The sequence below is a fragment of the Sinohyriopsis cumingii genome, chromosome 12, assembly GCF_028554795.1.
Source record: "Sinohyriopsis cumingii isolate HCF-2022 chromosome 12, ASM2855479v2, whole genome shotgun sequence".
Classification (NCBI taxonomy): Eukaryota; Metazoa; Mollusca; class Bivalvia; order Unionida; family Unionidae; genus Sinohyriopsis; species Sinohyriopsis cumingii.
This window is the reverse complement of record NC_142972.1, coordinates 89,258,856-89,282,481: the sequence shown is the minus strand read 5'-3', so window position 1 is coordinate 89,282,481 and position 23,626 is coordinate 89,258,856. Positions and strand designations below refer to the sequence as shown.

The 23,626-nt window shown below is 35.6% G+C and overlaps 1 protein-coding gene across 2 annotated transcripts in view; it reads left to right on the top strand.

Moving 5' to 3' along the window:
- Positions 1–23,203, top strand: part of LOC149786937 (uncharacterized) — a 162,640-nt gene extending 139,437 nt beyond the window's left edge. For both annotated transcript variants that reach the window (XM_089977468.1, XM_089977467.1), the window contains 2 exons: positions 2,561–2,730; positions 15,293–23,203. In XM_089977468.1, coding sequence (XP_089833594.1) covers positions 2,561–2,730; positions 15,293–15,700 — 578 coding nt within the window. In that variant the 3' untranslated portion in view covers positions 15,701–23,203. The remainder of the gene's footprint in view (positions 1–2,560; positions 2,731–15,292) is intronic.
- The last annotated feature ends 423 nt before the right edge of the window (positions 23,204–23,626 follow it).

Sequence of the window (23,626 nt, the reverse complement as noted above, 5' to 3'; positions counted from 1 at the left end):
AGCAATATGACTGAAAAATTATTAAAGCTACGTTTAAAATGAAAAATCACATCACATCTACTGTATCTTGAAAGTTTTTTTACAACACTATTTTAATCTAACAAATGATATTTAATTTGAAATTTAATTAAATGAATTACTAACTTTTTATTACAAAGTAGTTCTAATCCCTATTTTAAACATTACTTCAGTTAATTTAAAGATCTCAGATATGCATTCAGCCAAATTAAATTCAGACGGCCTGCTTTTAAAAAATAACCTATTTCATCCGATTTTTTAACTCAGTTGTTAGGATGCATTCAACATGTATACTGCACCAAAATTGTTAAAAAATACTAGTCTTTAAATCAGCTGATCAAGGTTGAGAGAAATTTTAAATTTGATAAAGTAACTTCCTTTTCTGCAACATGTCCATAATTTTTATATATGGCGTTATAACTTTTAAATTTAACTAAAATCAGTAACCATCTTTTCTGTTTAATCCCTTCTTCAACAATAATTACTTTTAAGATGTCACATCATTTAACCAAAGTATTTTCATAGGGACTGCTTTTAAACAATAACTTGTTTCAGTTATTTCCTTTTCATCTCAGATATTATGCATTCTACATACACACATAGCCAGAAGTGAAAATAAAACAAAATTAGATGCAATCATACCAGTGTGCATTTTAATCAGCATATTAGGATTTTAGCCTGACTGAGAATTTACACTTCAAGAAAGATATAATTTCAGTTTTGTTCCAATGGCTGGTTTCTAATGTACAATGTTGAAGTTTGTAATTAATTGTGGCCTTGCCTGGCAGGCACTGATAGGAGTGCAGGTTATGGGCCAAGCTGAGGATGGCTGTTGTGACACAGTGCTGCTGTTAGATCTTTCTTTATGTTCAAGAAATGTATTATAAGCCAAGCATCCAGTGCCTTGGAATAGAATCGCAGTTGCCATAACTTAATGTGATGTAGCAATTTTTGACATCTACCCATGTTGTTTTGAGTATTTGTAGAGTTGGAAATTAATTTGTTCAGTGATGATGTGTTCCTGACATGGATAAGGATACTGTGTTCATCATTTTTGATGTGGATAAAATGTGATATCACTATTATGTAAGAATTTACTTCCACATTGTGAATACCATCCTGTGTGACTCCAATGAACTCAAATAAACTGGATCCATTTAAAATTGTTTACAGTATTTACATAATTAGAATTACTAGCATTTTATTTGTATGCAGAACACTCTTAAGTATTTTCAACAAATTATACAATATTTAAAAGCTTCAGTCACAGTGAGGCTTTAACAAAAGCATTTAAGTATTTAGTTGAATGAATAATGATATTCACTGATTACCTGGCCACCATACTGCAGCATGAATGAAATGATGCAAAACCACGTTTGCATCATTCAAAGCATACACATGTTAAAAATAGTAATAAATTGTCTTGATTGTTTGGAAATTCTTTTCAACCAATAGGGCATTGGTCCCATCTAGGAACTCTTGCTGATTTGTTGGGTTTAAGGCCATTTTTCAGCTCATGATAGCTATACATAACAGTATGTATGGTGGAAGAAGAAACACAGTCCCAAGGGAATCTATTGACCAGCTTTCTGATATACTCATGCTGCCTAAGCCTAAGACTCCAACCCAGGAGGACAGTGGTGGGATGTCAGTGATCTGTACAACTGAGCACCTTAAACCAATTCTCCACCTGGGGTTCATAGGAATTCTTGTTGTATTAATGCTTTAAAGTTAAAGACTCAGTTATATACAGTGGAGCCATGTTAATCCGGACTCCGTTTATCCGGAAACCTCGCTATCCGGACATAATTCAACGGGAACGGAATTCCTAAACGTTAATTTGCTCAAGAAATCCTAGTTCCGGATCCGGAAATCAAAATTGGGGACCAAAGTGTAAAATTACATTAAAACTTGTCTCGATAATCCGGAAATAATCTGTCCAAAAATAAGAAAATTCGAAAAATCGTATGTGAAAATACAATCAGAAGAATAATACATAAAACACAGTAGTGAAGCCCTTGAGAATCTATGGCCACTATCAATAACTAAGTAGCATGACCATATTGTAACCAGCGATTGTATAAACAATACCTGTTTTAGCTAGTCGCCGACGGGGGTGTTAATAGTTAAATGAACACACTGGGATCAAATCTTCCACGTTTTTTGACATAACATATGGTAATTAAATTAAAAGTGTCATTAAGCCGCTTTGTTGTTTAACAATTGTATGTAACAATTTGCTGTGCAAATACATTTGACATTTTTAAGATGTGGACAGTATAGGGCTTCATTTTCGAATAAAATTGGGACGTGAGTCATTAGCAGCTGTAAAATACGACTTATAAAAATGACTGCATTTTATTAGTTTACCATTATGCATTTAACTGGGAGATAACAGTTTGTATATGTCTATAATAAGGAATCATTAATCTCAGTGTGGCTCTTTGTTACTTTGGAATAGAAACTTCTTGATGCTGTTCACCTTTGAAAACATATATAAAAAAATACTTGTAATATCATTTGAATATTTTTTCTGCTTCAGCGGTACAGACGGATAAGTTGAAGATGATAATACCGATGCTGAATCCAGATTTAAAAGTTCTGATGAAATGTTTGAGACATTACTGTCCAACAGATAAAGAATTTAATGAAGCTCTGGAAAAGTACAAGTATCATGAGGCAGCTATGGAATATATACTGTGTTTAGTAGAGGTATGTTTTACAGATTTCTATTTTTTTACTGTACCAGTGGTGAACAAAAGCCAAGATTAGTCATGAGTCTACACTTGTATGTTTTAGCAGAATAACCAATAGTGATAGCACAACTAGTTATTAAACAGCATTGTTATTTGAACATTCGGTTGCTCTGGATGTTTGTACTACCTGTTGTTTATGGTTGGATAATAGATGGGACTTAATGGGGGAAAAAAATAAACTTACAAATGGAGAAGAGAAATTCATTCTGCTCCATCTGCATCTAGGGGAAATCTTCATTTTGGATTGAGTGCATTCCCACGATTACAAGAGGAAAGGATATAACCTCCCCTGAAATAATTAGAAACAGTTAAGTCTTAGTTTAATATTGAAATTGAACTTGCTCTTCTGCATACAAGAGGGTACAGAAACACTAACCTAGATTTAATGACAGGGATAAGGCTCAGTGCTGGGATCGAGTTCACCACACTCCTGCTTCCTCTACCTAATATTTTCTAAGTACCTGAAACCCATTGACAGTGTTGAGTGCTTTGTGTAACCTCAAGAGGGACATGCAACATTCCAGCTCTGGTGACTCTGGTGAGATATTATTTCCTAAATCTACTTCACCTTTGGGTTCAGGTGGCCAGTCATGGACCTGCCACTTGTTAGAGGGTACCATTTACCTTCCATTGAGCAATATCCACTAGAAGCCATTCTTTGCACCAATCACCATACACTGGGATTTTGTCATTGTTCTCGATCCTTGCTTACCAATATAATGGACACTAGACAGCAGCCATCATTATGCTGTCACAGATTCACTGTTGGCTGTTCCCACCCTTCAGGCTGATTCTGTGAGTGCTTAAAAATGTTCAGTCATCCACAGCCTTCAAGACTCATTCTGATAGCACCCTTGTGGCCTCAACAGTTATGGTTCAACCACCTATTGATAGATCTTGCAATGTCAATTTAAGAATCTTTTGTCACAACACAGGGGGACACCTCTTCATAAAAACCTTCAGATTCTTGACCTTCACTTTTGATTCATATCAAGTGATCCATCAGCCATGCAGTTCTATAACAGAGATTGCAGACTGTATATTCTATGCTTGGAGATGGTCTAATTTCAAGGTATGTGATGCCTTGTGGAGAATCTTCTGTTATTGTTGTGGAGATTTTATGGTTGGTCTCTACTATCAAAGGTTATAGGTCAGCAATTTTGAACACTTAATTTTCAAGTGGTTCATCCCTTGGCTTCAATGGTCATTTAGCATATATCATAAATTATTTTGAGCTTCAAATGCTGTGTCTCACTTTCTGATGTAAAGAATTTATATTTTTGTGTGCGTTCTTTGTTGCAAAATCCCCTTATAAATCTTTGAGCAAGGTCTCCTTTTGAAAATCATACATGTAATTGTGTGTTCCTACTAGGCTTAGTTTCAACTGTAAGTTGTAGTGAGGTACTTGTCATTTCTTTCAATGAGGGATGTTTAAGGTGTAATGGGAATTAAGATTTTTGGTTTCCCTCTTACATCAAAAGACCAACTTCACCTCTCATATTCCATCCCTGAAAAAAACAAACAAATCCCTGATCTTAGATGAATCTGTGTTAGGAACAATCAACATAGATTTTTTAGTCCAGTTTGGAGTTTGGGCACTTGCATTCTATTTAGCATCTTCAAAAGTTTGGTGGAAGGGTAAGTTATGTCTCCTTGTTTGGTTGATATTTCAGCACCAGCTATTTCTAGATGGATTGTACTTGTTAGGAGAGCTTACCCCTCATGGAGAGTGGCCTTTCCTTTATGAAACTAAAGCCTATGAAGTTAGGGCATATTTCATTTATTCATCTTTAAATGATATTTTGAAAGCAACAGTGTAGCTGTCTCATATGACCTTTCTTTACCTCAGAGCAAGAGTATGGTTCTGATAGTGTTATATCAGTAACCCAGTATATTGTTTTGCATTAGTAGCAGAGTGGCTGTTCACAGAGTTTGTTTGTTTGTTTATTTGTATTTTAACAGCGCATCAGCACTGTCAGGCGATTGAGCGCCAAACAAAATGTTATATGTATAATCTTTTAAAAATTATAAGAAGTCTCATATCGACCAGCAATATAAAAAACAAATAGTTGAAATTAAAACGATAAGATGGTAACGGTGAAAAATAAGGCTTTCCGATCAACAGGGGATGTAAATGGTGTATGTTAATGAAGAATGATGAAAAGGTATTAAAAAAGGGACGGTATATATATTGCATAACACTGCACAAGGTGATAGCATAAAAGTTTAGAGTAAATATTCACTGCTTTCAGGAACTCTACAAAACGAGTGATGTTTATAGTATCAAAAAGTTCCTTCATGTCATGCACATTGTAATACTGAGTGTGCATATGTTGCAGGTCAAAACACTATCAAAAAGTGCTTAACAGTGAAAGGTTCATTGCAAGAAACACACTCTGGTGGGTATGTATGTGGAATGGGTGATATAAATACACCACTCCCTCCAGAAACATCGACCGCACTATAAGTGAGGCGCGAGTTATCGAGGGACCTATAAAATAAGCCCAAAACCAATAAAGTGATTGACGACATAACGGAAAAATAAGGGGGGGGGGGGTAGGCAGATTATACTGTTGAATACTCACTTTATAATCATTCTGAGATTAACTGTGAATAAATATCTCTTCATAACGGTGTACTTTATTATTTCCTCATAGGACAACATTAATTTCAAGATAAATTACAGAATATTGAGGCGATCATCGAAAACATTCCACGTGGTTTCCGTTCGCTTAACATGTGTACCACTTCACACATGTGTACTACGTCACTAATTTTTATGTTGAATTGGATACATTCTAGTGTTATTGTTTGATCCAAATTAGACGTTTTTTATATACAAAAAGATCGATTCTCTTCGAGAAACTGTCGATCGAACGATAGATTTGAATGCGATAGAAGTAAAATGGATAACAAAAAAAACAAGGGCTAATCAGTACTAACATATTTAATTGGTCTACAAATTTAAAACAACGTAAATTAGAACAAGTTAATAGTTGCCGTTTGTGCCACGCTTGACAAATATCAATTCACTTTTTGAAAAAATCAGTTAATCTTTTTTGTGTGTGTTACTTCTTGGTTTCTCTGCTGCCGAGCAAAATCCCTCAGATTTCTCAACTGCATGAGCTTTACGTAATCAACATTTTGGGTCTCCAGCCACCTTATGGCAATATCAAAATATTTGATTGCTTCCTGTGCAGAGGAGTGGGGGTGCAACATCTGCGTCTGCATCACTTTCAACACTTGTATTACTCCAGTTAGAATCGTCTTCTGCTGCAAATTTGTTCGTTATATAATTAATTATAGTTTCGGCTGTGGGGCAATCATTGTCAGTACAAATCCACTCCTCCATATCATCAAGAGAAATGCCCATCTCAGGACCATGAGTTTGTACAAATTTCTCCAAAACAGCCTCGGCATTAATGACATCAGTTTCACTGAAACATTCGAAGTCACTATCATCGTCGTTGCCTCTGTTACTGTTTTGCTTTACGTCAAAGGCAGCTCCAAGACCATTAATCCAGCACCCCAGGTCTCTTGTAATCGATTTTTTTTAATGCAACAAACACTTCCCCAAGGTGTTGATCAAAACAAAGCCGGCATGTACATGTAATTAGGTTCTCACAGAAGTACTCAAAGGTTTCGATGTGACGGTCAATTGACTCTTTTCATGTTTTCAATGAACAGAATATGTTGTGATTATAACGTTTACACTGAAATGGAATTAAAGGATTAGAATGTGACTTTCAGACAGGAAGATGTTTAATTGGTGTTTATTTCATTCTCTGTTGCCACCTGTTAGCATTTACCAGAAGTTTTCATTGATTGCAATTTCACCAGACTGTTTGTTTACAGTATGCTGACAACTATTTATCACAAAAACTTACATAATATATGATATCTTTAAACAGAGGTCTCGCTAGGATTTTAAAACTGGGTCTTTCTGCCTCTGAATTCAATCACTAAATATCAGTACCTTTTCTCACTCGGCCGCCAGTCAAAGCCTTTGAACTAGCCGCCTAGCTGTTGCATCATTTCTTTTTTTTTTTTTTTATAAAATGGCAACAGTACATCACAGAGCCTTTCAGTCACTGATTTCTGTCATTGTAAATATCAGCGCAGTCAAATGACCAACACATTTTCCCACAAAGCAGGTGTCTGAAACAGGACCGACAAATGTTTGAATTTTCCCTCGCACGTATTACATGCGTACGGAAGATACCCGCCTCAGTGATTTTCTGCGTCCGAGATCAAAAATTGGTGTCCAAATACGTGTAATTAATGTATGACCAATTCAGATTCTTGCAATGACTACCTCCTCCCTACGCATGGTTCCGTAGGAAGGAGTCCATTCTCTTGGCTGCATGAAGTTTGTTATTCACTGCAACATTCCATGGTGCCTGACACTTCTGATGTAAGGACTTTCTAACACTGGGTTTAAAATGAGTATACAGTATTTTAAAATCACATGGTTCTTGAGTAAGGGCCATTTTAGCAGTGCAATCTTCTTTTTCGTTACCTTTAATACCAATATGGCTAGGTAACCAACAGTATATTATATTGTGGGAGACACTCAGTTTGGTATTTTTAACGAGTATGTTTTTCAGTAATTAATTCTCCAGTTTTCTATTTTGTAGTGACTTAAGTACTGATAGTGAGTCAGAGAAAATGATGCTGTTTAAAATACGTTGGTTTTCTGTATGTTGCAGAGCAAGGTCTATTGCTCTGATATCGGCTGAAAAAATTGATGTGCCATTTGGTAAGCGAACTTGCTTTGTGTGATTTCCACAAACGAAGGCTGCAGCAGCCTTTTCCTCATCCTTTGATCCATCGGTGTAAATTCTTGTGTAGTTTTTAAATTAGGTGAGGAGTTCATGGTAAGAGTTGTGGAAGACAGAAGGATTTGTCTCGGATTTTTTCCATCGTGTAGCATAAAAAGTACTTTTGTTTGTTTAAGTAGCCAGGGTGATGTTTCGGAGATGGACGTTTTCTGAATTTTAGAAAGATCTATTTTTGTACTGTCAAGGCTGAATGATATTCTAATGCCAAAGGAAGGTATGGCGTTGGTTTATTTTCATATGAGGTTTTGTAATTGGGTTAAAAAAACAGCCAAAAAAGCAGGATTCAGAGAGTTTGATTTTAATTTGAGAGCATACTGTGTGGAAAGCATTTCTCTACGATGTAATAACTGTGGTTCGTTCGCTTCAGCTAGTTGGCTTTCACACGGAGATGTTTTAAACGCTCCCAGAGCCAGCCTTATTCCCTGATTATGAACTGGATCAAGCACTATAAGATAAGACTTTCTGGCTGAACCATACACAACGCAACCATAGTCCAGTTTGGAGCAAATAAACGTTCTTTATAAATTCAGGATGACTTTCCTATCAGCACCCCAGTCAGTGTGTGCTACTACTTGAAGTAGGTCAGGTGCTTTTAAGCATTTAGCTTTCAAGTTTTCTAGGTGTGGAATAAAAGTAAGTTTTCTGTCAAAGATAATGCCTAAAAATTTTGTTACCTCAACAACTGGAATAGGTGTTCAGCCCAGCGTGAGTTTAGGTTCATTGTTGTGTCATCGTAACTGACAGAAATGCATACGTATCGTTTTTGATTTCGAGAATTTGAAGCTGTTCGTACTAGCCCAATTTTGAATCTTGTTTATATTTTGCTGTAGTTGTTGTTCAAGTGTATGCATGTGCTTTGATCGATAACATATTAGAAAATCATCAACATATAGCGAGCAATCCACTCCAGGAGTCAAACACTTGGTGATGCCATTGGTTTTGATATTGAAAAGCATCACAGATAAAGTACTGCCCCAGGGCACACCCATCTCTTGTTCATGCAGATCTGAGAGTAGAGCCCACTCGTACCTTGAATTCTGTCTGAGAGAAAGTTGGATATGAAAGAGGGCAGACAGCCTTTTAGACCCATATTGTGCAGGTCATTTTAGTATCCCATACTGCCATGTTGTGTCATAGGCCTTTTCTGAATCAAAGATAATTGCTACTAAATGTTCTTTCTTGATAAATGCGTCGCGAACAAATGTTTCCAGTCTAACCAGATGATCATTGGTGCTCTGCCCATAACGAAAGCCACTGTGGAAAGAAGATATTAAATTGTTAGTTTCCAGGTACCATACAAGCCGAGAATTGATCATTCGTTCCATTTTTTTCACATGCAGCTTGTGAGTACACTAGGTTGATAGTTGGTAGGATCTTCACTATCTTTACCCGGTCTGGAAACTGGTATTACTGTTGCTTCTTTCTGTATCTTAGGTAGATTACCAGTAATCCATAAATCATTGAAGAGTTTCAAAAGAGATGTTAATGATGATTCTGGAAGGTGTTTTAAAAATTGGTAATGTATTTCTTCAGGCCCAGCAGATGTATCATGGGCCTTGTCTTAAGCCTCCATAAGCTCTGATAATGAGAACAGTTGGTTATAACATTCAGAATTGTTGGATGTGAATTTTGAACGTGACTTTCCTTTTGAGTTTTCAATTTTTTGGAAGGCTTCTCAATAATAAGGTGATGAGAAATTTTTAGAGAATGTGTTAGCAAGAATATTTACTATCTCACATTTTGAACTAAAATTGTTATTGTTCCGTTTCAGATGTCGGAGAGAATTGTGTTTTCTCTTTCCGTTTATTTTGCGGATCATGTTCCAAACTTTCTTAATTGAGGAACAAGAGTTTAATGAAGAAACATATTTCTTCCATGATGCTCGTTTACTTTCTTTGATTGTGCGGCGAGCTTTGGCCCGGAGAATACGACATTTACTTAAATTTTCGGGCATCGGACGATTATTAATTTTTTTTTATGCTTCTTGGCGTTGTCAAATGGCTTCCTTACATTCCTTAGTGATCCAAGGTTTTGGGGTTCTTTTACAGTTTGGTGAGGACTTGGGGATAGCTTCTTCTGCAATCTCGGTTAAAATAGATGTAAAATGCTGAATAGGATCATTAACATTGAAAACTATCCTCATTCAGCCTAGTTTTATAGAGCCCAGTTGCCCTTCTTTATATTCCATTGTAGAATGTTTCCTGAAGACATAGTACTACAGGATCAAGTTTGTTTAAAAGCAGAAGAATATCATGGTAGTTGCAGACCTGCCAACCCTACTGAAAAAAATTGGGAAAATCCCGATTTTTGGACCTATCTCCCGATTCCACGATTTTTAAGAAAAACTCCCGATTTTTCAGCTCCTCGAGAAAAAAAAAAAATCTATTTTTTGATTACAAAAATGGCATTTTGCATTTCCCTGTTTCTGTATCTGGTTTTTCTGTGTCTGGTATGCTGGTATGTTTCTTAGTACTCTACCATATCTGGCTTGATTTGGATTATTTCCGGTTTTCATCCACCAGTTTTTAAGCTGGATTCAGAACAGTTTTGACAGAACTAACCAAGCTCTACAGCATGACAAGCCCCTAATTCAAAAGACAAGAGACATTCTACTATCTATGTATTGAGAATTCCTTTCTGTTGTTATTAAGCCAAAGTACATTATTGATAAGACAACATCACAGCAATCGAAGTAAAAGATGAAAGTTTGTACACTCGTTCTCAGGACTTGAACTTGGGTGAGGCAACCAACAGACTTAGAGAAGATGAATAATGAAGCACAGTTACAGACAAGAATGCACTGTATGGCATTTCTGATCAAATCACTGTAGTACGTGAAGGAAAATTTCCATTAAAGAATTACCTACCCATTCATGCAAGCATTGCAGATGTGGCTAAACGATCTCTAGCATCATTTAAGGACCTGGCCTTTTTCTCCAGACGAATGGAAGGAATCAACACTGATGATCTACATAGAGAGTTTCAGCTGTACCAAAGCTACAATTTAGACACAGAATTGAATATGGAAAGAGCAGATCATCAGTGGGTTGCTCTTGGAAAAAAAAAGGATGGATCTGGCCAACTGTTTCCAACCCTAGGGAGAGTAATGCTATCAGTACTTCCAATACCGCACAGCAACAGCAATGCTGAGATAGCATTCTCAATGGTCAGAAAAAAACAGAACTAGTCAAAGAGCCAGCCTGTTAGCATCAACCCTGGAAGCTATTCTTGTTAGCAAATTTGGCACCCAAGGACAAATAAATGATGAACTTTTGCAGAAATGCAAATCTGCAACATTCAGTGGGCTGAAATAAAAAAATATACGTTATCATGATATATACACCTTACTCTTGTACCTCCTGATTTTTTACCCTGCCTCCTGATTTTTAATGGTGATTTTCCTGATTTTGATTTTTTTCAATGTTGGCAGGTTTGTAGTTGGCTTTAAGTCTTCTACAGTTCCATTGTTTGATGGTGTTCTTCATTACAAGTTTTTACTGAAAATTCTGGAGCTAGGTTAGACCTTTTGCAGAGGCAATCTGTTTGGTTATTTATCTGGAGGAAGTACAGGGGTGTATTTTTTATTGTTAGGTCTGGAGCCACCTTGAGGACATAGAGCAGTTTCTTCTGCATCCATATCCTCAAAGTCTCCAAACATATTGTGCTGCTTAATGGGGTCATCAGACCCCTTTTGCTGCCTATTTGTTTGCGACTTTTTTAACTGTTTGGTGTTGTTGAATGTTGTTTGAGTAGATATTAAGTTTTTCAGGGGTTTGCAATGCAGAATGTTCGAGCTGGAAGGGGATTCAAGTGGGTTTGTTTGGGTTTGGGCATCTTTCATTGCCTTTTGGTTGCTTTTCACTACAGTTGAGAAGGACGGGCCGGGGAGTGATGTTCTAGCTTGTACAAGCTTCCTGGCCTCTGGTTAGGGAATGATGGATGTGTATTTAATCCTCTTTATCTCCTTCTCCTGATTCCATGTGTCGCATTCTTTTGAATTAGCATGGTGTTCCTTTCCACAGTTGATGCAATGCAGAGTGGCTTTGCAATCGGATTCCCGATGAGAGGGGTCTCCACATCGACCACATATTTGGCTTCTGGAGCATCGGTCTTCATGATGGCCATATTTTTGACCTTTGTAGCGTTGGAGGGGATTTGGTATCTCAAACCGTAACTTGTAGCAATCCAACTTTGACCACTTTAGGTACTGTTGGCTTGTTGAAGGCGAGTATAATGGTGTTGGTGTTCTGCAGATTGTTGTTTCGTTTGATACGATTTCTATGGACTGCAGTGACACCTTCATTTTTCATACCCTCGATGATTTCTTTGTAGCTGGCTCCAGCTAAGTCACAGCAACGAATGACGCCTTTTGATACATTAAGTGTAGAGTGGGAGAAACAGGTTACTGGAGTATCATGGAAGGTCTTAATTTTTAGGATATTTTCAGTATGTGCTTTTCGCTCACACTCTACAAGTAGGCCACCTGATTTTAGTTTTTTGACACTCTTTGGCTTGCCGACTAATCCAAGAATAGTTTTTTGACTATAAATGGCGATAGTGCAGCAAGTGGTTTCAATTTGACTTTTGATTGGATGACCATGAAGCAAGGAAAGGATTCCACACTATATGGTTAATCATCCGACTCTGATCCAGTTTTGGTACGTTTGTTAAGATTTGTTATTTTATTTTCCATGTTGGTTTTATTGAAATTTCAGCAACCATGCTCCCCGCCCATCATGGAGCCCAACAAGGGGACACTTTTCAAGTCCCAGGGATACACAGATGCCATACTCAGTTGATAAAATTACCATTGATCGACCCATGAAGTCACCACCTCCTAGGGTCAGTAAAATTACCTCCTGATTGACCCGTTAAGCCACCGCCTTCTAGGAAGTCTTCCAAGACTTGGGAAAGGGAAAGATAAAGGAGTAGACTATAGGGGCAACGGTGGTATCAAGAGAGATACAGGGAGAAAGATACAGAAGGTGAGGGAGTAAATAAAGACTTCCTAGGGCTCTGCGTGACCAGCCGATTTGTCGAGACCAGGCCCATCCTAACCACCGGTCTAGAAGAAATAGAAGCCAAAGTAGTGTATTGCATGGAAAGCCTCTGCTCAACTACCAGGATCCTTTCCTCCCCCGACACGGGATGCAACCCACGGCAAACAGATTGCCTCTACTTAGTCGCCTTTTACAACTAGAAGTGAGGCACGTCAGGCCAATTCTACAACCCCGGACCCGCAGGGGGATTCTCAGAGTTGAGTAATTGGAATAAACAGTTATTATTTCAAGGTCATCGACCTCCCACTTTTCTGGCAAATTTAGCTATACAGTATTTTTGCTGATTTTTAAGTGCATTTTTTGGTGGAATAAAATTAATCTTAGTGATGGCAATACTTGGCAGATGCCCTGCTCCCTCTTCATGCTGATAGTTATAATCACTCATGGTAAAAAAGAAGTTCAAGGTGCCAGTTCACATAGGTATGTGACAAATGGCATTGCCTTGGTCAGTGTACATGTTCTGAGAATTCTTTATAATAAGAGGATGTTACATCTGGCATTCACAAGGGAATACTGGAAAATGGAATCTATACAATAGTGAGTAGTAATGCATCATTAACATGTGTCCTTCCACACACACCCCAAAAAGCTAAATTTTCGAAGACAACCATAACAGTATCTCATTTTGCATTAAACCTTTACCGAAAACTGGTGCAACTTATGGTAAAAATAGTTAGCACTTCATTTAGAGTTGTAAGGTCTACACACATCTTTTATTATGATCAGTGTGCAAGAGCAGAGAGATCTGCTAATTGATAACTGCACATTAAAAAAGGCATAACACCACTCTCTACTTCCATTCTTTACTGACCAACTTCTTTCTTTTCTCTTTGATGTCAAGAAGTTAGGCCCACATCACAATGAAGAAATACTGGTCCATGATCATGGACATGTTCCAAGATCATGGACAAAACAATATTGGACACAACAATGACCTTGCTGAATTGATGGCTAAATTTGATCTATTCCCCACCACATATTTGCACTATTCTCAAAATGAAATATACCCTAGGTATTGACTTAAATTAACTCATACCAGCTTGAGCCCCTGTCATCCACATACATCAATCATCTATCATATAAGACTGACTTTTTGATAGTGTTTGTCTCCGTATGCAGAGTTATTGAGCTACATCCTCTCTCCATGGACCTGAACTACATTCAGATCCATCCCAACCGATCATTTGTCATAATGACATAACCTAGCTTCATGGTTGCCATCAAGTCTGGAAAGTGAGTTATGAAACCATGAGTGCTGGACACTTGATTACAGGGAGCTGTACAATCAGTTTTCATTACCTTTCTCAGCAACAGAATTGCTCTTGAAAGTTTTGGTTTACAAACTATGAGCAATTTTCATTAGCCTGGCATTCAGTTTTCATTAGCCTGGCATTCAACTGAAATGTTTCCAGTGAAGACAGCGGCACAGTTGGCTGGTATGCAAAGGAGAGAACCCAATTTCACCAGGCTAGTGGTAGCTGCACAAACAGTACACACACCACCCCCCAACCTCACTTATACAGCACAACCGTTGTAACCAGGCAGTATTGGTCACTTTTGCAGGATTTGTCTGGGAAAAAATAAAGATGAGACAAGTGAAGTGCACAATCCCATAGCAGACCTGCCAACTCTTACAATTTTGCCGTAAGTCTTATGAAAATTACACTTAAAATATGGACATAAGGCATACTAGCTAAAACAACAGAAGAATTAAAATTGCAGAAAAATCCGGATAATTGGTTCATCCGTGTTTTATTTGGATCCGGGTTTCATCTTGGAATTAGTGAAATTAGTCAGGTAACCAGACTGACTTTACAGCCGCATCCAGATGATTTAAATTGTACATCATGATCTTCTTGTTGATTTTAGAATTGTATAAAATGGTGTCCAAAAAACGATGCATGTTTAATACGAAAGGAAAAATAAGTTACTAGAAAAGTGTTAATAATCACCGCAGAAGAATAAAAAGGAGTATTCAGATTCTTTTGAATAAAAGCTGGAAAGGACACATTTACGTTTATTAAACATCACATGCCAATTTGAGTATGTCTCAATTTGGGAGATATGATTGCCGTCATGTGAAATGGTAAAGAATTTCAAAGAATTACGTCAAGTTGAGAGATAGGAACAAGCCATTGAGCTACATAGGGTTTGGAACTAGAGTCTGTGTAACTGTACTAGTGGTAAATAAAGTTTACGCCTACTTTACAAACTTTTTTAGTTGAATGTAATGTTTATCGTCGATGCGTCAAACTTTTAATTACGTTTTCCAGCTTTACAAGAGCAGTTATTGATATTTTGCTATACCTTACTGAAAACTGGTCAATGTTGCGAAAAAAATAAACTGGCTTACTGAGATGGACTCGTCAGGGTTGGCAGGTCTGCCATAGGGATCATCCCATTTTAATTTTTAATGACTCAGTAATTTAGATTGAATTGTTATGGTCTGGTTGCATAGTACACATCAAATTACAGCACACATAACACATACATAATTTTAACATCGGTTGTATTACAGTTTATTTGTTCATATAAACAGTTGCACATGATTTAATTTCACAATTACAGGAATATACATTCACTAATAATAGGAACTTATTTTTTTGTTGCTTTCCAGAGTAAACGTGTTAAGTTACCTACTTTACCGGAGGAGCCCGACTTCTGGGAGATGGACCATCAAGAGAATGTAGCTTGTGGCCTCAATGCAGATACTGTGGTCCATTCAGATGACTCCAATGATGAGTTGGAGTCTGCTGATGGTGATGATGACATCAACCCAAACTCGGACGATGATTCCGAATCAAACATCTCCGAGAACTATGATACCGAGTACTATAATTGCCTCTCAGACTTCAGCTCAGATGATAATTCCAACATCAGCCCTAATCATAATTCAACAGGTGTCAGAACTAATGAGCTGTACCCAGGTAATGGTTGCCAAGAAATCAACCAACAGGAAATACTAGTTAATGCCATGAATAGCATTCACTACGCAGCAATAGATGAACTAAACAAAGAGACATAACACGACTCTCTTCCATCTTCATCCATGATGATGATTCCAACACCAACCCTAATGAAGTCAAGACATGAGTAATGGTTTCCTGAAAATCAACCCCCAGGAGAGATTAACTTTTGGCATGAAAAGATTTACCACACAGCAATAAACAAACTAAAACGACAGTAAATTATGTTCCTGTTACCTTTGTCACCTTGAAAATGTCACCCATTGCTTTCGAATAAATTTAACGAAAATATGCATTGTTCAGTTAGATTGCACATGATCATCAATCTTAAGTTCTGTAACTGTATCAGTATCTCTTTATATATGACTTAAGATCATTATGAAATATGTCAAAATTAAGCTTGGACAAACATTGTTTCATCACACAGCTGAACCTAACCAGTAAATTGACATAGCTGAAATAAATAATTTGGATGAAAGAATATATATTATTTCTAAATGTACAACAATTTGTAAGGTACTTGCAGTATGAGTTACATACAATCTATTACCTTTTTATTCTAACTATTCTATAACTACAAATTAACATTCCATTTACTGAAACACGTTTCATCTATATAAAATAACAGATTGGAACATATTGGCAATGATAACACTCCAATTCTTAAATCATATTAAGAGCATGTTCAACAAGCATTCATATTTAAAACTGGTTTATATTTGCTACAAACGGCATGAATGTACATTCAGGGTGATACATGCATATTGCAAAGTACTGTCTACAAAATAACAAAATTTTTAAAGGAAAAGGCTTAACAGTTAAGATCATTTTACCTCCTAATATTAATAGCTAACTCTAAGGGTAGGACCTTTGCTTCTCTTACAGCACAAACCAAAAAACATTCTAATTTAGGAGATCTGCTTCTACTCAGCAAACAAGAAGTTGTAAACATTTTCCTGACTTAACATTGCACATGATCAATCCCATAAATTTTTCGACATTGAAAAGCATCTACTATCACATAACTAACTCAGAATCAAATTAGAGAATCGCTCTGGTGCCTAGGGGTTAGTGTGTCCACCTTGGAAGAGGGAGGTCATTGGTTTGAACCTCGGCCATGTCATACCAAAGACTTACAAAAATGGTAATAACAGCTGCCTTGCTAGGCACTCACCATTAACAGCTAGTAAGTGGATGTTACTGTCCACATCCACAAGTTTTATCTGCCTCGCACCAGTAGGCGGCAATGGCAACAAGAGTCGCCAAATGAACAGACTGTGGTAAAAGCATATCGATTAAAGAGGTAAGTGTACCTCTGCCTGTAGCCATTTTAATAATTTATAATAATTCCCCTTCAGTATTCCCTATTACTTTGTACTTTGTAAGGAACTTGACAACTGCCCCTTGCTATTTAAAACAGATGTAGAGGTATTTGATTTTGTTATTGTTGTTGTTTTTGTTATTGACAATTCTGTTATGGAATTTCAATAAATTCTGTTTTATGTTTAGCGTATCCAAATCACAAGAAAACGTGTGAAGGTGTTGTTGTTGTTATTGTTTTTATTCTTACTGCCAAATCCATTATGGAATTCCATCAAATTCAGTATGAAGCTTATGAACTGAACACAATATGGGAAGGGGGGTGGGTGTATTATCAAACACGCGTTATTCGTTAGTGATTCTTTTCTTGTTAATTTAAAAAAAGATGCAACCAAATTCATAAATCTGGCCTGTCCAGGACATCATGGTCAATAATTCCGATGTTGTTAGATCATTCCAGCTATGTTATCTGGCAAGGATTGTCAATCATTTTGCACAATTCTGTTTTCCATGTCCAAAATGTAACATGATCTTCTCACTCTGACCTTTTGTTTTGCATCTGTGTGCTACTCTCATCAATTTCACTTTCTTCTCCATATTAAGGGTGTATTTTACATCCGAGATAAATATTCAGTCTTGAATGGACATAAAGCAGTCAAATGAAATATTTTCTTAAGAGCAAATAAATATATCTACTTTCGCAGACTAAATGTCGCAAAACTAAAATGCAAAATTTAAAGGTGCTGTATCATTAATATTATTTTGTAATTTTATAGGACACGTCTTTCTTTTCAAATTGCAAAGGAATAGTCTGTTCTATACATAATAAAAACAAATTACTTTCAACCCAATCACATAACTATTCACATATCTCATATACATAACTTTTACTCTAATCAATGCAAGATCACAGATCTCACAACCTGCCAAATATCCCCCATCTGCACATCCACACAGTCTCTCTTTGTTAGGTTTCCGTACTGCCATCAGTTCTCGCCATAGAAACTATGCAAGTGTCCCTTAATACAAAAAACTTTTAACTACACCACCTTAGGCCAAACTATGGTTTCCATGCACTTTCTGACAGTATAACTGTACAACATTTGCCACCATTGCGACATAAACGGTGTCTGTCAAGTCCCTTCCTAATGATTTCATTGTGTAATTTACCAGTTTCCTACCGTAAATACTGCCATTGCCGTTACACCACCAGTGAACACTAGATTTTAGTAGGGACTGTATTATTCCATGGACACTCATTCGGTTTGGACCTGAATTCACTACTAGTGAACCATGGCATCGTGGAAACTTACTAACATTTTATGTTTGCTCTTAATAATTGGCTAATTATTTTAGGCAAAGGAATATCTCTATTGCAGCAAATTCCAATAATCAGACAAGTAATCACAACAATCTAAGAATTCCTTAAAACGGGCGCTATAACCAGATGCGCATACTCCAGATTTATTACTATATATACATACATATATATATATATATATATATATATATATATATATATATATATATATATATATATATATATATATATATATATATATATATATATATATATATATATATATATATATTACAGGGATCATGCTACCAGGTCAAATGTGTAACCTAGTTGCATAAAAAAATGAAAATTTACCTGTTTCCTTTAGGAAAGTGACAAAGACATAGCCCTCTGATTTTTTGGATGTATATTGAGTGACTGTCAATTTGAGATGCTCCCTTGCCGTAGCCAGTTATTTCCAGTGTTACTGATTGACCATAAACCCTTTACCAAGGAAGTGATGGCAGAGATATACGATAGGTCCTATATGTCTCTGGTTATAGCAACTATCATTGGCTGAATTCATTTGATGATAAAAACATACAAATTTGTGTTTCGAAATGGTGGACATTGCTATGGAAATTATAGTCTGTTAGTTTGTCTTTTTTCGTAAAAATTTGGGCAAATATATTAAGGAAAATATTCAACGCATAGAAAGCAAAGTCTAAATGCTATGTTATTCATGATTTAGCATAGTACTGAAATTATGTAATGTAGGTCGCAACAAATGGGTCAGTGCTATGTTGTGGAATTTAAGTTGTCAGGTCAAAATTGTTTGCACTCCTTTTTTGACATGAAATTGTGCTGCAAACGTTGAACTGTTACAGGCTTGACAATCCTTCTTTAAACTGGTTTTAATCATACCTAAACCAAAGGTCTCAACAAGTAGGCATTGGCAATATTAGCTCTCAGACTTGCACTATTCATTCAAATGTCCCTCAAGACTCAGTTTTAGGCCATCCTCTCCCTTGTCTATATCAATGATCTACATTAAATAATGAATCCACAAAATTACACATTTGTTTGCAGATTATGCAACCTTACATCTAGTTGTGATACTGAAGTTGTCCAAATGAGATTAAACTTGGAACTTAGTCCAAAACTGGGCACAACAAAATAGGATGGTAATTAATGAAGGTAAAACAAAATGTATGATTTTGGGGACATCACAAAAGCTACACAAATCCAGGAACCCAGAACTATCTCTTGCAATAAACAATCATCCGTTAAATAATGTCAAACATGAAAAGCTTGTAGGTGTGTCCATAGATAATTTATTATGGGACGACCATATTGACAAGCTTTGTAAAACACTGTCATCCAAAATTGCCGTACTCAGCAGAATCAAGAAATGTTTACCTATGAAACATGCAATCAGTAAAATACAATACAATCAATACTACAAATCATATATTCTTCCAACAGTGGATTATTGTTCAAATGTCTGGGGAAACTGTGCTAAATCTGAGTTTGACAGGATTTATAAACTTCAGAAACTAGCAGCAAGCATAATTTTAGATGCATGTATTGATCATCCCTCAAAAGCATTGTTTACAAAACTCAGGTGGGTCACAAGATATAACAGGATAGATTTTCACAGGGCAGTTTTTTTTATATAAATGTCTTCAGGGAACTGCATCATAGCTTGTTAAGGCCTTTTTCAACACACTGGCAGTTGAAATTAATATCACATGGAAACCTTCTAGCACCAAAACCAAGAACAGAGCAATATAGAAAGAGCTTCCAATATTCTGGTACAGTTCTGTGGAACACGCTTCCACTACATGTAAAATCTGCTGAAAGTATTTCAGTATTTAGAAAGAGATATCATGAGCATGTATGTGCTTCTAATAGATAATGGGATTTAGTATTTTAGTACTAAACATGTTAAAATATACAGTAATTATTGCCATCTTCATATAATTGGCATTGTTATACTCTCCTTAAGAGGGGCTCAAGGGAAAATAGTCCTTGACTAATGAGTCACCCTCTATAAATAAAGCATTATTAATAATAATAATAATAATATTATTATTATTATTATTATTATTATTATTATTTATAAATGATTCAGTGAAAATGTGGATTGCTTTATAACATTACGGTTGAGAAAAGATTACCAGATTATCTTACAATTTAATATTTATTTTTCACAAAATTTTGTACATCTCTGTCTTGCTGACTTTATATATCATGTATTAAACACTTTATTCCTTTGTAGTTTTTTTTTTTTAAATTTGTAATTGTAATTTAATTTTCAAATATTTTTCAAAAAGGTCATTATGAATAATACTATAAGCCACCAAGTTTTATTATCTGCTGAAAGTGTCAACATACATGTATATGTACAAGCTGGTGTGTCATAATAATTACTTTTGTGTCGAAACATCTCTGTTCAGTACATTTATGACAAGAAAATGTATCCTTTATTTATTTGGATGGATCATTGTTTACCTGGTTTGGACATGTCAGGTGATAAAAATATTATAATTTGAGCTTATTGTCTCTAATGGACCACACAAACTCAAAACCAATTAAAACTGGTAACAAAGGAAATTAAAGCAAAGACTTTGGAATATATAACAATTAGGAATTCGGCCATGAAAATTAAACTTCAACCTTTGAATACAGATGTTGATACCTGGAAAATAAGAAAATAACTGGTTTAAGTACTATTAAAAATTTAAACTAAATGAGATAACCCCAAGACACACATACTTAAATTCTGATCAGTCAGTGCTCTATAATGGTTACCAGTGTTGTAACTATGTATTTTATGTTGTGATATCAAAATGGGACCCCCACATTTCAGCAGAAGTGAATGAGATACTAAAATATATGTCAAATAACGTACACTTCATTGCAATTTATCTACATGTGACATAACATGTAAATGTACAAGCTGCTTGGCTTTAAATCTACCTGCTGTTGAAGGAAACTATGTGAACACCTTTGTATTATAAAAATGAATCCCCTCATTAACTGGATTTGTAGTGTAATCAGACTAACACTATACAGACTTTTGTTGAGATGTATACAAATACCATTTTTTATTTTAAATTTTTAACAGGAAACCCTTCAAAAGAAAACTTGTGATATTTTGTACAATTTATTAATATCACCTAAATAAAACATCCACTGTTTGTACATATTGGCTAATTTCTGTATTACTCTATTCTACATCAAGTACTGAACTCTATTTGATGGCCTTTTTCAAGAGCTGCACTTGCATCGTTAATGAAAGTTTCTTCCTCAGTAACCCTAAGTTCAACTTCTGTATCTTATTTGTCAACATGATTAGAATTTGGTTTGTAGTCAAGTCACCAATTTGTCCACCGCAATGTTGCTTGATATGAGAGTACTGACACTTTATTGGATATATCTGAATAAAAAAGCAATAAAATATCATCTAAGTTAAGACGGAAGGAGCAGCTATATTTTGAAAGTTTTGAAAATGTCTTTCAAAGAGAAGCCAACTCTACTGACCAATAACAATTTCTAAGAATCTAAAACTATTTCTTCTATTTCACTTCTGAGTAGTGAAACTGTTTGGTTATTTATTGATTTAGCACCAGGACATTGTAATAAAGCGCCTTGCCCATGTTGGCATGGGTGGGGTGGGGTAAAGGACTTTTAACTTAACCTCAAGTAATATATATATATATATACACACACATATGTATATATTCGTGTGTGTGTGTGTGTGTGTGTGCCAGAGACATAACAGCTTGGTGTGAGGACATGTATAGTGATTAAATAAATACTGCAAGGGATTACCCATTATCAAATTTATAGCATTACAAATGAGGCAAAATTCTTGTACAGTTTCTGACTAACATTTTGTTTTATATACTTGTTTTTCGATATAATTGATGAAGTGCATTTTCTAATATATTTTTTTTAAATGGAGATTTTAACTGCTGTGTTTGTGTTATTTTCTTTATAATGTCAGTTTGAAACCATAAGACATTGCTGCATCTATTAAATACGACTTCATAAGATTGTCTGTATTCGTAAATAATTGGGCAAATAGATTAAGGAAAATATATAATTCAATGAAAACAGAGTTTACATATTATATGTTAGAAGATTTAGCCAAAATATTTAACTATGTAGATCAGTCATTGGACAGTGTTAATAGTCTCTGTTGTGGAATTCGAAAAAATGCTGTAAAGTCACGGTTTTCTGAATCCATTCATTTTCATGAAATTGCAAAAAATATACAGAAGCAAATACTATTTAACCAATGCATTTTGTTACTACCAATATGTAGGCAAAAATAAAACCATAAATATGCAATCATATTAATGGATTTTTGTAACTAAGCTAGAAAATGAGTGGTTATATTTAGAAAATCCTTCTTTCTAAAAATGTTCACACATGGCACTATATGTGTTCTTGAATTTGTTTGGTTGGCAAAAGGGTCTAGTTCAATAATATATTGACTTTAATGCTCCAGTGTTTGCTATGAATAGTTACAGCAGTGTTTTATTGGGAACAATGAAATCAAGACGAAGGGTATTGTTTGAAGTCACTTGTGTATATATGTTTTATGAGTTGTTTCAATGAATCTTTTGACAGCAAATTTACACGAAACTTTAAGAAAATAGAATTTTAAAAAATCAACTGGAAGGTTAAAAAAACATTTTTACCGACTTGCAATTACGAGACTCTAATCTTGTTACTTCTATAAGTTAAAATTAACTAAAATGTAGTTTCTGCTGTGTTTTTTTAAGTCATATGGCCAAAATACACTGCATTTACCATTAATCCAAACATACATATATGACTACAAGTATGCATACAATGGGTATGAATATAATAATTTTCATACACATACAACATGCATTGGTAATAAAAATATAACAGATTTTTCAACTTGAAAATAAAGTATTGCTTATTGCGAGATTTGTAGTCATGTAACCTAGAATGCAAATGGCGAGATCCAGGGCAAATTTCAGCAACAATGTACTTTTGTCTTGTGTGACAAGCGGATTAAAGACATGACGAATGCTATGATCAAGAGTTTTGAGAAAATAAATCGTATTCCCATCGATTTCATGCAGGTATATCTCAATGAAAAGTCTTTTAAGTTTGCTAAGCAGGCTAGAAAACATATATCCTATGCCGACACCATTTGGTGTTGGTGAATTCCAATTTTTCGATAGGGAGTGGACTCACATCCTACACACCATCATAAGTGTCCAAATGGGGTGGCATTGGTCAGAGGAACCTTGGACTAGTTTGACCGCTGTATGTATTTAAATTTTGTATATAAGCCACAACTGACCATGTTCTTACTAAATACTTGCATGGTTATGACCAG